This window comes from Meles meles, chromosome 2 (genome assembly GCF_922984935.1).
Source record: "Meles meles chromosome 2, mMelMel3.1 paternal haplotype, whole genome shotgun sequence".
Lineage (NCBI taxonomy): Eukaryota > Metazoa > Chordata > Mammalia > Carnivora > Mustelidae > Meles > Meles meles.
In genome coordinates, this window is record NC_060067.1 from 58,241,338 (window position 1) to 58,255,766 (window position 14,429).

The 14,429-nt window shown below is 43.3% G+C and overlaps 1 protein-coding gene across 5 annotated transcripts in view; it reads right to left on the reverse strand.

The window, feature by feature from the left end:
- The window catches only part of CC2D2A (coiled-coil and C2 domain containing 2A), a 135,245-nt gene that overhangs the window by 67,655 nt on the left and 53,161 nt on the right, over positions 1 to 14,429 (reverse strand). For all 5 annotated transcript variants that reach the window (XM_045998083.1, XM_045998084.1, XM_045998081.1 and 2 more), the window contains 5 exons: positions 13,630 to 13,736; positions 8,277 to 8,417; positions 5,113 to 5,269; positions 4,279 to 4,517; positions 1,084 to 1,261 (listed from right to left, as the gene is read on the reverse strand). In XM_045998083.1, the coding sequence (XP_045854039.1) occupies positions 1,084 to 1,261; positions 4,279 to 4,517; positions 5,113 to 5,269; positions 8,277 to 8,417; positions 13,630 to 13,736 (822 nt within the window). The remainder of the gene's footprint in view (positions 1 to 1,083; positions 1,262 to 4,278; positions 4,518 to 5,112; positions 5,270 to 8,276; positions 8,418 to 13,629; positions 13,737 to 14,429) is intronic.

Sequence of the window (14,429 nt, forward strand, 5' to 3'; positions counted from 1 at the left end):
TTGTGGATTAAATAGTGTCCTCCAAAAACTGCTATCTACCTGGAACCACAGAACGTGACCTTATTCTTTTTTTTTTTTTTTTAAATAAGCTCTTTATAGACGTAAAATTAAACATCGAGACGAGCTGACCCTGGATGATGGTTGATTCTAAGTCCAGTGAGAATGTCTTTGTAAGAGACAAAAAAGGACACACAGAAACAGGGAGATGACCAAATGAAGTTGGAGGAGATTGGAGTGACACTATAAGCCAAGGGATGCCAAGGGCCACCAGAAGCAGAAGAGGCCAGGAAGGATTCTCTGCTAGTGCTTTTGGGGGGAGCACGGCCCCCCTAGATTTCAGACCTCAGGGCCTCCAGAGCTATCTAAGAATAACTATCTGTTGTTCTAGCCAGTTGAACAGTGTAATTGGTGCAGCCCCAGGAAACTTAAACAGGAATGAATAGATACATTGCTAATGGTGGGATTTAGATCAGTGGTGATACTTATTTTGGGGAGATCCTGTAATCTGTAGCCACCCCATCATGGCCACCTGTGATTATGGAGATATTGATTCTGGGTCTATCATGCTAGGATCCAGGTAGACAGCAATACTGAACTACTGAAAAAGCCAGTGACTCCCACTTCTCATTCCCTTTCCCCAACTCGAGGCACGCCCTGGAGCACTGTGGCCAGCATTTTCAGAGGGTGAGGAGGAAACAGATCCCCTTCTGCCAAGACCATAAGGACAAATGTGCCCAGGAGGAGGCTGCCCTGTTCACCTTGAAAATTTATCAGGACACCAGCGTAGTCAGTGGATGATTTAAAACCATCTTATACCTGGAGCACTGGGGTGGCTCAGTCAGTTGAATGTCTGACTCTTGGTTTTGGCTCAGGTCATGATCTCAGGGTAGTGAGATCGAGCCATACATTGGGCTCCCTGCTCAGTGAGAAGTCTGCTTCCCCTCTCTGTCTCCCTCTGCCCCTTCCCACTGCTTGTGAACTCTCTTTCTCTCTTTTTGGCTAAAATAAATAAGTCTTAAAACCATCTTGTACCTGTGATCACCAAAAAATGCTTGGGATAATGACTATAATTGAAATGCATACCTGCAATGTTAAACTCTCTGGCCAGTTGAATATTTGCAAATTGAAAATCTGTCCAAAGTGAACTCGGAAGTCTGCCCCGAGTGGCCGACTGTTGGTCCTGGACACTTCCTTGTCGTTGAAGATCACCTTTATATATATCGAGCGCCTCTTGACATCCTCCCTTCGCAAGACCTCCACCCTGCAAAGTGAGACCAGTCACAGATGGGGTTAGTAGTTTACTAGGGAAAATTGGAGCGTCTGACAAATGGGCACTGCACAGAACAAGATACACTGGAGATGACTCTGCCAGTCACTGGAGCTCTCATCCCGCCAAGATAGCCATGGGTCTCGAGGAACTTCATAGAACAAATTGCAATATGGACTAAGAAATGTGCACTCCAGAGTCCACCAGGGACCGAAGAACTGCAGTCCAATCATCATTCACTCTGTTACAGTGTCCGTAATTGTTTTCAAAGAAGTCTTATGTTTGTTAGCACCCCAAAGTTTTAAGTATTTTTTAAATTTAATTTTATTTTCTCAGTGTTCCAAGATTCATTGTTTATGCACCACACCCAGTGCTCCATGCAATACGTGCCTTCCTTAATACCCACCATCAGGCTCAGCCCCCCAGCCCCTACACTCCAAAACCCTCAGTTTGTTTCTCAGAATCCACAGTCTCTCATGGTTATCTCCCCCTCTGATCATAGTCCTTGTAAGTACGGTGAATCCAATTCATAAGGGACAGTAGTGATGTATATTTGGGGGGGGGGGGTTAATCCTAAAAATGTAATAGCATATTGTAACAGGTCAAATCACTTTTCTAAGATTCCAGGTTTTTTTTTTTTTTGTTTGTTTGTTTTGTTTCATTTTGTTAACACTTTCCAACGATGAGTATTCACTGGATGCAGAGGCTTAAGAACGGCTTCTTTTTTTTTTTTTAAAGGCCACTTGGATTCCAAAAAAGGTATCCTGGCCAGCGTATCTTTCTTTTAGCCAGGAAGTTAAAAAAAATTGAAACCCCCAAGAGTAGTTTTTAATTTTATCATGTATATTTTCAGAAATACCCACCCAGAGTGACAATCATCGGTTAAGTCAATAGCAACTCAAGTTCGGTAACAACAGGGAACATTTAGAAAAACGAAAATCCAAAGCACACTCCGGTGTGAAGTCTTTTTTTCTAAATTGCAGTGAGACAGGGGTGCCTGGGTGGCTCAGTTGCTTAAGTGCCTGACTTCAGCTCAGGTCATGATCCTAGTGTCCTGGGATCAAGCCCCACATTGGGATCCTGGCTCAGCTGGGAATCTGCTTCTCCCTCTGACCTACCCCCTGCTCATTCTCTTTCTTTTTCTCTCTCAAATAAATAAAAAAAGCTCTAAAAAAATTTAAAAAATAAATTTCACTGAGATATATACAACATAACACAATTTTACCTATTTTTAAGTGGACTATTCAGTGGCATTAAATACATTCACAATGTTATGCATCCATCTCACTAACCTTCTCAGGAATATTTTCAGCATCCCAAATAGAAATTTTGTACCCATTAAATTCGGTGGTAGTTTTACATCTCTGTAATTTAGAGATGTAAAGACTTTCTACATCTTTACATCTTTACATCTCTGTAATTTAGGCCCATCCCAGATACAGAATTCCTCCAATGACTTCAACATTTTTTTTTCTATAAAGGAGTTTAACACCAAATTTCAAGATAATTCAAGACACCTGAAGACTTGACTTAAGAGTTTTATGGTTTCTTCCCAGTAACATGCTACAAACAGAACTAAGACACCCCCCGCCCCCTGCATGGTCCCCCTTACATGATGGCCTGATGAGAAGTGTCAATCATGATAACTGGTTTTGGGGAACCTAGGTTATAATCCCAAATCCCAGTGAGAACCAAGAAATTCAAGACTGGAGTATATATTCTCAGTCAAAATGAGACTCATGACAAAAGACTGCCAAAACTAGCCCAAATTTTCCCTTTGAAAAAACATGTAATCAGGGGTGCCTGGGTGGCTCAGATGGTTAAGGGTCTGTCTTCAGCTCAGGTCATGATCTCCAGGTCCTGGGATCGAGCCCCGCACTGGGCTCCTGGCTCAGCTGGGAGTCTGCTTCTCCCTCTCCCTCTGCCTGCTGCTCGCCCTGCTTGTGCTCTCCTTGTCTGTCTCCCTCCCAAATGAATAAATAAAATCTTTTAAAAAAAGAAAACAAAAGACATGTAATGAAAAAAAATGAAACTCCACTGTGTAATCACATATTTTGGATGTTCGTGTTTTTTTAAATATGGCATGCTATTTGTGGCTTGAAAATAGCTAATTCAGTGGTGGGGAACAGTTTATATATATGTAGTATCTGAATGCTATGAACTTGGGAGAACAGATACAGAAAACCACAATTAAAAAATCTATTATTGGTACATTAACAGAAGTTTGAAACTAAGGAGGCTGTAGGAAGTCTTACATGGACATTCTAATGAATCCTCACATCCTAATTATCTCTGAGTGACCAAATTTATTATATGTATAGATGTATGTGTATAAGGTGACGCTTCTGACTGTTTCTCTCTTAGGCATCATATGAATGACTAGAAACGTATTTCTTTTTTTCCCGAGAGCGAGACAGAAAGAGAGAAAGCACACGTAGGGTGGGAAGGGCAGAAGGAGAGATAGAATCTTAAGTAGGCTCCAGGCCCAGCACAGAGCCTAACATGGGGCTTGATCTCACAACCCTGAGCCTAAATCAAGAGTCAGACACTTAATCAACTGAGCCACCCAAGGGCCCCTAGAAGTATATTTCTATCAAATCTGGAGAATATGCTTCAGATGGCTACAGGGGCTATCCGTAGTTCCTCTGGGAGGCTCTCTGGGGGACCTTCAAAGAGAGAAGCTAGCCCCCCGGGGAAGCTCAAAACAAGAGTCAAGGACAGACCTGCATGTCCGTGCCCAGGAGCAGAGAACAAGCTACCAGTGGACAGAAGACTCCCTGAGGTTACCGACAAAGTCTCCAAATCAAAAGCCATGCAGGTACCACCTGCCCTAGGTGACTTCCCTCAGTGTGCTCCTGAGTGGTCCATGGGGATGCCCGAGGTAGGAGAACAGTGGGAAGTCACCAAAATATGGACAATACCTACGCATTCATGTAGTTCCATCTGAGACAGACTTATGGGAGCTCAGGATTCTCCTGATCACATGGGCCAGACAGGGGCTGTCTACTCACCTGGGACACTGCTCGTTGGGAGTGATGCTCCCCGCCAGGCTCAGCTCCGGCACCAGCGTGGGCTCCCCAGGCCTTCTCCTGCTCCGGGCTGCCCTTTCCCTCACCTGTTGCTCTACCAGTGCCTGATCGGTGGGCTCCGGGGGGACCGGCTTCACAGGCTCCTCCCCGGGATACGGCTCCTCCAAGCGCTCGTCGGGATACTCTTCGACAGCTTGCTTCTTTTTCTTCTTCTTGGCCCTCTGTTAGGTAGAAGGCAATCTATATCAAGCAGACATTTTGCAATTTTGCTTACGACCAGTCTTCAGAACCAGACAGACCCGGATGCGGACCCAGCTCTGCCTCAAGCAGCTGTGTGTCCTCGGGCAGCCACATGACCTCTCTCTGCCTGTTTTCTCATCTACAGAATGGAGACAATCACAGGAAGCTCTCCCAGGGCTGCTGAACTGAGGTAATGCCTGGGACCTAAAAAGAGCTTAAAAAGGTTAGCTGAAAAAAAAAAAAAAAAAAAAAAAGGTTAGCTGTTCTGGTGATCATTAATATGGCTCTAAAGGCCAAGGACACGTCTTGGAAGTAAAGTAAGGCTTGTGGGCACAGCTAGGGCAGGCCACCTGATGTGTTACTTACTGTGCTTGGAGTCCATATTGCAGTGTTGTGTACAAAGTTACATCATTTTCCCAGGGAAGCCCAGAAGCATCAATGCCCTGCCTTCCATGGGAGACAGAGTGGAGCCAGCAGGGGCACCAGTCAGCCTGTCCTGTTTCCCTTCTCCGGCCTCAGGGGCGGCCTCCCAGACCCCAAGGTCAGCCCTGCTCAAGGCCGAGGGGCTTGACAAACCTGGGCTTTCTTCCAGGCTTTCCACTGCTGGTACGCGGCTCCGTAGGCCTCCATCTTCTGTTCATATTCTTCCCTGTGCTCTTCCAACAGCTCACTTATCTCAGCTTGAATTTCTGCCTCATAGGCTTCTTCATCTGCTTCCTGGTCAACTTTTTCCCTTTAAAATAATTTACAGTAGCTTCATTATCTCTTGACATTAAGTAACAGTGTAGTAATAACAGCAAACACCTGTATGGAGCTTGCTGCATGACAGGTCCTCGTCTGACAGCTTTGCACCTGTTAGCCCTCAATCCTGGGAGGCCGATACTACGATCATCTGCATTTTACACGCAAGGAGACCGGGGCACAGAGAGATGAAGGAACTTGCCTAAGGACACACAGCTGGTGAGTGGAAGAGCTGTACTATGAGCTACAGATTGCTATTTATGGCTAAGCAACGATGCCCCCCTGGGCTAAGTGATGCAGACAGCATACAGACACGGCCCCTGTAGATTCCCGGCCAGGAGGGGTAGTGGGTCATCGCAGTTACTAGTGCTTCAAGTCTCTGAGGAACCTCTTTATTATGTAGCTTCTGAGCCCCTGAAACTACTAATCTGACTTTGGATTGGCAATTTGAGTTTTTCTTTGATGATTCTGCTGACGCTCTATCAGGAGCTCTGACCAGCCCAAAGCGGTGTTTCCTGCAGCATGCTCGATAGGATATTAGTGCTTCAAGATCTCCTGCCCTAAAAGGTGCGGTGGCCTGAGCCACGCCAAGATTAAATAAACGTGGTATGTGAAACAGCGTGTGATTCTTCGGGAAGAGGGTGGCAGGCATGCCACACCCAATACCTGCTTCCTCCTCCCCAGCTCTTTGGGATTGTTGTAGCTCATATCCCAGGCTTATGTGATCACTGCCGTGTGGCTTGCAGGTTCTACTCCTAAAGTTCCCGTCCCTGTCCTTTTTGGATAAACTTACTCAGGTGTCTGAGGTTGACACAGATTTGCTTACATTCACGTGGGGCCTGGTGGTTTAGAGATTAGCATTTCCCTAGGGCACAGACTCAGCGCTCCAGGATACTACTGAAGACCTCACTTTGGAAACACAGTAGCACTGGAAATTTATAAACATTGTAGAAATCCAACTCAGAAATTATGCTCATTCTTTGAAACATAGAGACCCACTCGCTTAGCTCCCTGTTATTCAGAGGCCTACATAAACTAGTGGAAATTCGATGACTTTTTCAGAGAAGAATTTATGCTGTGTCGTAAGGTGGCTAGATGAATCGAGAGTGTGGAGAAGAGCACTCCAAAAGAATTTCGGAGGCAGTTACTTATGGAAAGAAGGGGAGTTAAGGATCACAAAAAGTGTCACCTACAGGTGACCTTAAGGGCAAATTTCCTATAAAGTTTAGTGTATTCTAAACTGAAGGAAGGAGGAAAGAGAAAGCAGGGAAATATTTATGTTCTGCTTCTGGGAAGGAGAGGTAGTCTGGGAGATGGAATTCGGAAGCTGAAACACTGGAATTTCTGGAAGACACCGTGGTTTCTTTGGGACAGACTGTATGAATTTTTTTTCTTCAGCTAACATTAACTGAGCGGATACTGAATGGCGGGTGCTCTGTTTGGGATCACAGATCCAATGGCAACCTGGTCTTTTCTCTCAGAAAGCATGATCTTGTGTTTGTCCTGGGAACTGTAGGATGTTTTCTGAGCCTTATGAAAATTACAACCCTCAAAGAAAATTACAATCCGCAGCTATTTTTGGCTGAAACAGGGCTGTCTTCAAAGCAAAGTATCCAATAACTGCCCACATTTATTACTTTTCTTGTCAAGTACAGTACAACACTTACCCAGAAACAATCGGGAAGGGACAAACACCAGCAGCAGAGATGCTCTTTACTTAATACACAGAATATGGTTTTATTGTGATAACTGTCCTCTTAGTCATGTATCAAAGTCTAGAGAATTACGGAGCATAAATGTAATCCAAGCATACTTTCTCCACACCGTACACAAAGATCAATTCCAAATGGACCAAAGATGGATGAGGATGATAAAACTATAAAGATTAGAGAGACAATAGAGTAGAACATCAACTTGACTCAGGGGAAGGATTTCTAAAGCAGCAGCAGAAAGCACCAATCATAAATGGAAAGATGAACATATTTTATCTGCTTAAAATTAAGAATTTCTGTCCTCAAAAAGCAGCAAGAGGAAGTAAAGAGGTAACTACAGAGGGTATCCGCACATCATCAACAAAGGCTCCCTGTCTAGGACATACACCGAACTCCCACCATCTATGAAAAGGAAACAGAGACAACCAATTCAGCTCAAAATTCAACAGACGGCTTGAACAGACAGAGGAAGTCCAAATGGCCAATTCTTGAATGGAAAAATAAGGCCAAGCAAAGTGTAACGTTTGACAACAGCAGGGGACATGGACGGTTTGGGTGATTGGGATCCACGGGAACACCGGTCAGAGTATAAGTGAGCATAACCACTCCAGAAAAGTGTCTGGCTTCGACATGTAGGTATCAAAGAAGGGCATCCCCTAAGATGCAACAATGTCACTTCCAGGTGTATTTCGGGGAAAGCTTAGACGCATGCACCTTAAAACACACGCAGAAGGATCCCTACAGAAGTGCTGTCTGTAAGCTGAGAAACAGAAGCAACTCAAATGTCTGTCAACAGTGAAATGGGCAAATTTTGTTGTATTCATATAATGAAGCATTATAAAAAAAGAAAATACATAAACTCCAGTAAGTCATGGGATATTAAGTAAATGAATCTCACATAGTCGTGAAGAGACACTAAAGACTGTGGAAAGGTCACATACAGGGGATATTAAACTACCTTTTCTTAGGAATTACACACAGATGGAAACAAGGAAACAAAGACATGCTGATCATAAAAATCTGGGAAATGGTTACTGGGAAATGGTTACTGGGAGAGAGAGGGAGGTAGCTGGGGTTAGGAACATGGAGGCTGGTAATGTCCCCAGGTACTGGTAATGCCCCATTTCTTAACCTGGGGAGTGGTCACATCATTATTTATTTGTTTTCTTAGTCATTATTATTACTTGTTAATTATTTATTCGTAATTATTTTTTAAGCTATATCCATGTTTTATGTATTTTCTCTATGCATATATATCCCAATAAAACAATTTTGAAAAAAGCATACTTTCTCAGAACGAGTTTCAAGGGTGTATTCGTAAACCTCTGAAATTCTCGAAGGGATTTCATCTCCTTCCAAACTTTTATGATGGTTTTAAGCAACGTTCGATCTTTTTCTTGTTCAGTGTCGCGTAGTATTCTTGTTTGCCTAGAAGACAGAATATTATTATTATATATTATTTATACACATCAAAAACTAACGATGTATGGTGACTAACATATCAATAAAAAAGAAGATACTAAAAAAATTTACAAAAAGTTATTTAGATGGGTTTGCAAATAAAAAGAAGAAACTAATAACTATAATAACTATATATAACAAACTATAATAACTATAGCATAGTATATTTAATTTGATACTTACAATACTTCTTAAGTTCTGGAAATCCAACAATACGAATGGAAATTTGAAGACAATAAGAGGCCAGTGTGTTTCAAGAGGTTATTTGGTTTTGTTTTCCCTAGGTGAATCTGACTTCAATTAAACTAAATTACCTTCTAAACTTCTTATTAATACTATATACCCTTAGGCAAACAGCCATCTTTGAAATTATAAAAATAAGAGGCCCAGTAAACTCAATTCTCATGGAGTAAACTATTGTACACTTAGGAAAGTACGTTGTTGTCCTAGTTAACAACAAACATACTGAAGTCCGTCTCTGTTAACACAAATCACAAGTTCTACATTTAGGAGATGAGGTAATGTCACTGCCTGCCTAGGAGAGTTTTCTTATCAGATTAACAATATTTCAGGTTGATTTGAAGAGACACCAAATGCTTGGTGACTGTTGTAAATGCTTTCATGTTTATTTCCATTATTTAAAGTGTCTGGGAATTATTCAATGCCTTACTTTAAGCCCTCTTATAAATGATAGTCAAATCCAGAACCCAAATGTACTCTATTATGCTATCAATTAATTACTTAATTAGACAATTTTTCTTTTCTTAAACAAGTACCAGGTGTTACTCCAGATGATTCAGAAATGTCTAGGAGACTGACGGTGTCTTTGTCCTCAAGGAATTTACCATTTAGCTCAGGAGTCAGACACACAGATAAATGACGCCATACAATGTGAGATTTGCCCAAGAGAGTGCCCTCGGAAACCACGGAGGCAGGGTCTCATGAATTAGCACCTCCTGATCTCCAGAAGGAAGGTCTGAGTCTGGAGGGTGTACTTGTGATGACTCAGCCTATGGAGGTGGTACAGAAGCCTAGGTTTCTAATCACTCAGCTGCCGGCTCCAGAAAAGGAGGATGGCGAGAGATGACAGCCCGTTAGCGGCTGGATGGCCAACATTTGAGACTCTCTGAAGACCTCACAGAAGCAAGAAAGCATTGAATTAAGAAACATTCTCCTTCTTCTTCTTCTTCTTCTTTTAAGATTTTGTTTACTTATCTGAGAGAGAGAGAGAGTGAGCACACAAAAGTAGAGGGGAGGGGCAGAGGGAGAAGGAGCCCAGGGAGGGGCTGGATCCCAGGACCTTGAGATCTTGACCTGAACTGAAGTCGGGTGCTTAACCGTCGAAGCCACCCAGGCACCCCAAAAACATCCTCCTTGAAAATCAGTAAGGCATGTGTTTAAGGGCTTTAAGGGCACAGAGGTTGGAATCAGACTCTGTAGGTTTTGCTGGCCTCGGGCAAACAACTTAATGTCTCCAAGCCTCATCTGTGAACTCGGGATGCTAAATGGAATGCACTCCACAGGGCTGTTGAGAGGAGTAAGAGTTAATACGAGAACCGTGCCTGACATCTGGTAAGTGACCCACAAATGTTAGCTGTCAGTATCAAGTGGCCTATTCTTCTCTTACGCGGCCTCCTTTGCCTCCTTTTGAAAAACTTCAATGTAATATTATTTTACTGAGTTATATGACACCTTAAGGCTTTCTGATATATTTTCTACTTGCTTTTTTAGTACTTGACAAAATAATTTCTCAGAAATGCTAAAAAAGAACCCTTGGCAAGAAAAATTTGACATCTGAACTAAGGAAGAAAGCATCATGGAAGAATATTTAATGACAAATCGCAGTCAGGGCTCTAGAGGAAAAGGAAAAGGCAGTTTTGCTCAAGGAGTCAGGTAACCCTTTTTTGAAACCTGGTGTAGATGGAGTCCAGAGTGTGGAACGGAGTTTCAACCTAGAGGTGAAATTCTGGGAGCCACTGGCTTCTGGATGTTCTTTCCAACCACAGGACTGGATTCAAATGTCAGGAGGAAATGCAGATTAATAAAGAAAACAAAAGAAACACTTGCGAGGAACTCTGAACCTTTGGGAGCTGGGCAGAGGAGAATAAATAGACAAAGGACAGTGGGAAGGACAGGGGCAGGAGAGGGGTGCAGACATCCAAGAGAGGGTGGCGTAGGGAGGGGAAGGGAAGAAATATGTCGCACTAGGCCCCTCTGGTGACAAGATCTCTCATGGTCAAGAGGCCAGGTAGCAGGAGGAGCTTAGCAAGGCGGAGGCATCCAGGGCCTCTGGCAAGATCAGCCTCCGAGTAAAGGTGGGGTGGGGGCAATGAGGACGGGTGGGTTCGAGTGAAGGGGAGGCGAGGGCGTAGAGCAGCAAGAAAGCTAGTGTTTTCCACAAGTTTGGGTGTGAAGGAAAATAGAGAGAAAGTGGCAGCCAGATGGGGATCTAGAGTCATATTTTTATTTGTTCAAGTCTGAGTAGGTCTGAGGGTGAAGACCCATAGAAAGAGTTAAATGTAGTGCTTCCCTATCTTGCGTGAACACCCATGCTGCCTTCCTTATAGGGCTGGTTCCAGTTCAGGGGACAAGTGATGATGAGGTCAGGAGGCCATTTACAGAAGATGAGATGGAGAATGACTGATATGCTGGAGCTGAGGTGGGCTGCACCTGCCAGGGACCCTGTGTGTAGCCACTGGGGCCTCCCAGGGACGCTGGTCAGCGGCAGCCAGGGCCCACATGAGGGGACAGCCAGGAGTAGGCCATCTGCTTAGATTTGTTTGAACAATAGTGAAATATCAGGAAAAGGCTAGAACCCACTCTCTTACTGGGCCAGAAATGCTGGATCGCAGGGGCGTTCATCTCCAGGGGCAGCGGAAAGACTGCCCTGGGTTTGGGGGCCCAGGGGGTCCGCAGGGCCCCCTGCATGGTCTGTCCATCTCTCACACGATTCTGCTAGTTCTCAAATACTGATGAATAAATATGGGTCCCACAAAACCACTCCTGTATTCAGGATAGCTTTCTATCATTTTTCTTACCCAATGTATGCTTAAGCAAAAATTATTTTCACAAGGAGGCTGCATTGTGGGCTTTTTTTTCTTTTTAAAGACTAAAGAATTTTCCTTTTAAAACATACTCTTCATACTTTTACAGTGACAGTATCTCAACATTGCTAATTTCCACTTTGCTGGAGGAATTTCTAACTCCAGGCTAGGCTGTAAAAAGAAAAATATACATTGAAAGTCCTTGATTTATAAATTCCTGTTGTAAGAATTCATTCTGTGGAAATACGCATGCACATAGGAATGTCAATTACTGTGCCGTTTCCACAATAAAAAAATAGGAATTATACAAATGTCTATCGACAGGGAACAACATCACATCTCTATAATGTCAGCCTTTGAATAATGATACAGGGGTGCCTGGGTGGTGCAGTTGGCTAAGCATCTGACTCTTAGTGTGGACTCAGGTAGTGATCTCACGGTCTTGGGATTGAGCCCCACGTCAGGCTTCATGCTCAGCAGGGAGTTTGCTTTTTTTTTTTTTTTGGGAGTTTGCTTTTGATTCTCTCTTTGTGCCTCCCAGCCCTGTGCTTGTGGGCACACACCTGTGCAAACACTCTCTCTCTAAGATAAATAAATCTTTAAGGCCCCTGGGTGACTCAGTGGGTTGGGCCTCTCCCTTCAGCTCAAGTCCTGATCGTAGGGTTCTGGGATCGAGCCCTGCATTGGGTTCTCCGCTCAGCAGGGAGCCTGCTCCCCTCGCCCCCGGCCCTCTGCCTGCCTCTCTGCCTACTTGTGATCTCTCTCTCTATCTGTCAAATAAATAAATAAAATCTGAAAAAAAAATCTTTAAAAATAAATAATGATGTAGACCTAGATATAGTATAAAAGGCAAAGGTTTGAGTGGTATTTTACATAGGAAAGCCAGTTGAGAGATTGTAAATGCAATATGATTCCTTAAATAAATATATACACATGAACGCATCTGTGTATGTAAGTGTGAGTGTTCACACACGTAGGTGACTACCCTGTGGAAGAACTAGCAACAATTTGCTACCATGATTTCCCCTGAGGGATGGGACTCCAGAGGTTACCTTCTATATTAGGTTACTTCCTTATTGTTTGGCAACCATCAGGGTTTTAACTTCCGAATTTTAATTATGAAAAATTCTAAGAAAAAGAGAAGTCCATGTCGTAAATCATTAGGACACTTGTACACATTTGGTCACATTTACTCAGGGCTTTTGGTCTTGTCTCAAATATTATAGCTGCATTTGAAGACCTCTTAGATTACATTCCCTTCTCTCCCTTCCTGGAACTGGCATGTGTGCCTTTTCCGTCTGTACCACACACGTGTGTACCTACAACAGACAAGCGTTGCGTTGGGTATTCTTTAGGGGTCATGAGCCGTCTCACACAGTGAGTATCCTCTTACACCTGGATGTTCTCATTCAACATTCCTTTCTCCATATTTGTACACACAGATCTAACTCAATTTAACTGTGCTACAGGTGTTCAGTGTAAGACTCTATTAGATGTGGTCATTCTGGTATGCGGTCATTCCCAGCGCCTCCTCAATTTTGTAAATGATGCTGTGAATTCCTTACACACTAAATGTCTCCATGTGCACACATGCTTGTAGCTCTTAGAGTACACACACCGGAAACAAAATTTTCTGAGTCCCAGCTTACAGACGTTTTCCACTTTGCTAGCCTATGGTCAGGATGCCCTCTAAACTGGTGTCTGTAGTGGTGCCTGGGTGGCTCAGTCGGTTAAGGATCTGCCTTCAGCTCAGGTCATGGTCCTGGGGTCCTAGGATCAAGCCCCACATCAGGCTCCCTGCTCAGTGGGGAATCTGCTTCTCCCTCTCCCACTCCCCCTGCTTGTGCTCTCTCTCTTCTCACTCTGTCAAATAAATAAAATCTTTAAAAAAAAAATAAAGTGGTGGCTGTTGCAATGTTTGTTTACAGGAGCAGAGTAAGTTACAATATCTTACATCCTCATTCTTTTCTTGGACTTCAAATTTGGTGTTAAAAGGATGGATCTACCTCAGTACTTCATTTGGCTTAATTTCTCATGTATTCAGCACATTTGGAAAAAACTGAAAAAAGCTTTCAAGGAGGATACATCTAACAGGAACAAAAAAAGTAGAAGTTACAATTAGAGACTTTACTCACCGAATTTCAGATTTATACTCATTGATGGCTTTTTGGGTTGTATCAAGAGATTTGTGAGGCTTTGCTGGATTCAGTCCTGTCTGAACTGCATTTCTTAGAGCTTGAAGCTTAAAAAAACATGGATACAGGTTTTAAGTTAGAGACCACCATCTACTGCAAATTACCTGCCTTGAACCACCCACCTCACCAGGGCAAAATGATGCCAGCAAAGCTGCGAATGGATGTTCAAGCATCCAGCTCTTCCCACACTTTAACCCCAACGAACTCTGACAGAGAGCTCTTTCTTCTACTCTTAAAAAAGAAAAGGAATGACAAAGGACAGGGTATGTCCTTCCCTGTTCTGTAGCCCAGATAATTACATGACACGTGTTGCTTTTTTGTGTGCCTCGGAAATAAGGTTTCTTTCAAGGCTAACAGTGGCTCTTTCTGGGTCCTGGATATATAGGGATATTTTTCGGAACAGATCATAAACCTGTAGACTCAAAAAGAGGTAATGTGGCATTATCCCTTGTTTGGGCCAGTAGGTTTTAAAGTCAGGGTATGGGACTAAAATTGCCCACAGTCAACACTTGATCTTAGCCAAAAGGCCGAGAAGCGATAAAATTGCCCACAGTCAAAATTACTCAAGAAAATCCCATGGGATGGCGTCACATTGGAAGTAAGTGCCATTTCTTTGAGCATCACTGGAGACAACTGACTCGTATTTGGGTACCACATTATAGCAAATTACATGTCAAGATGAGAACGCCTCTAAGGACAGAGAGATTCTCAAGCCATGCATAGTCTCAGCATCTGAGGTC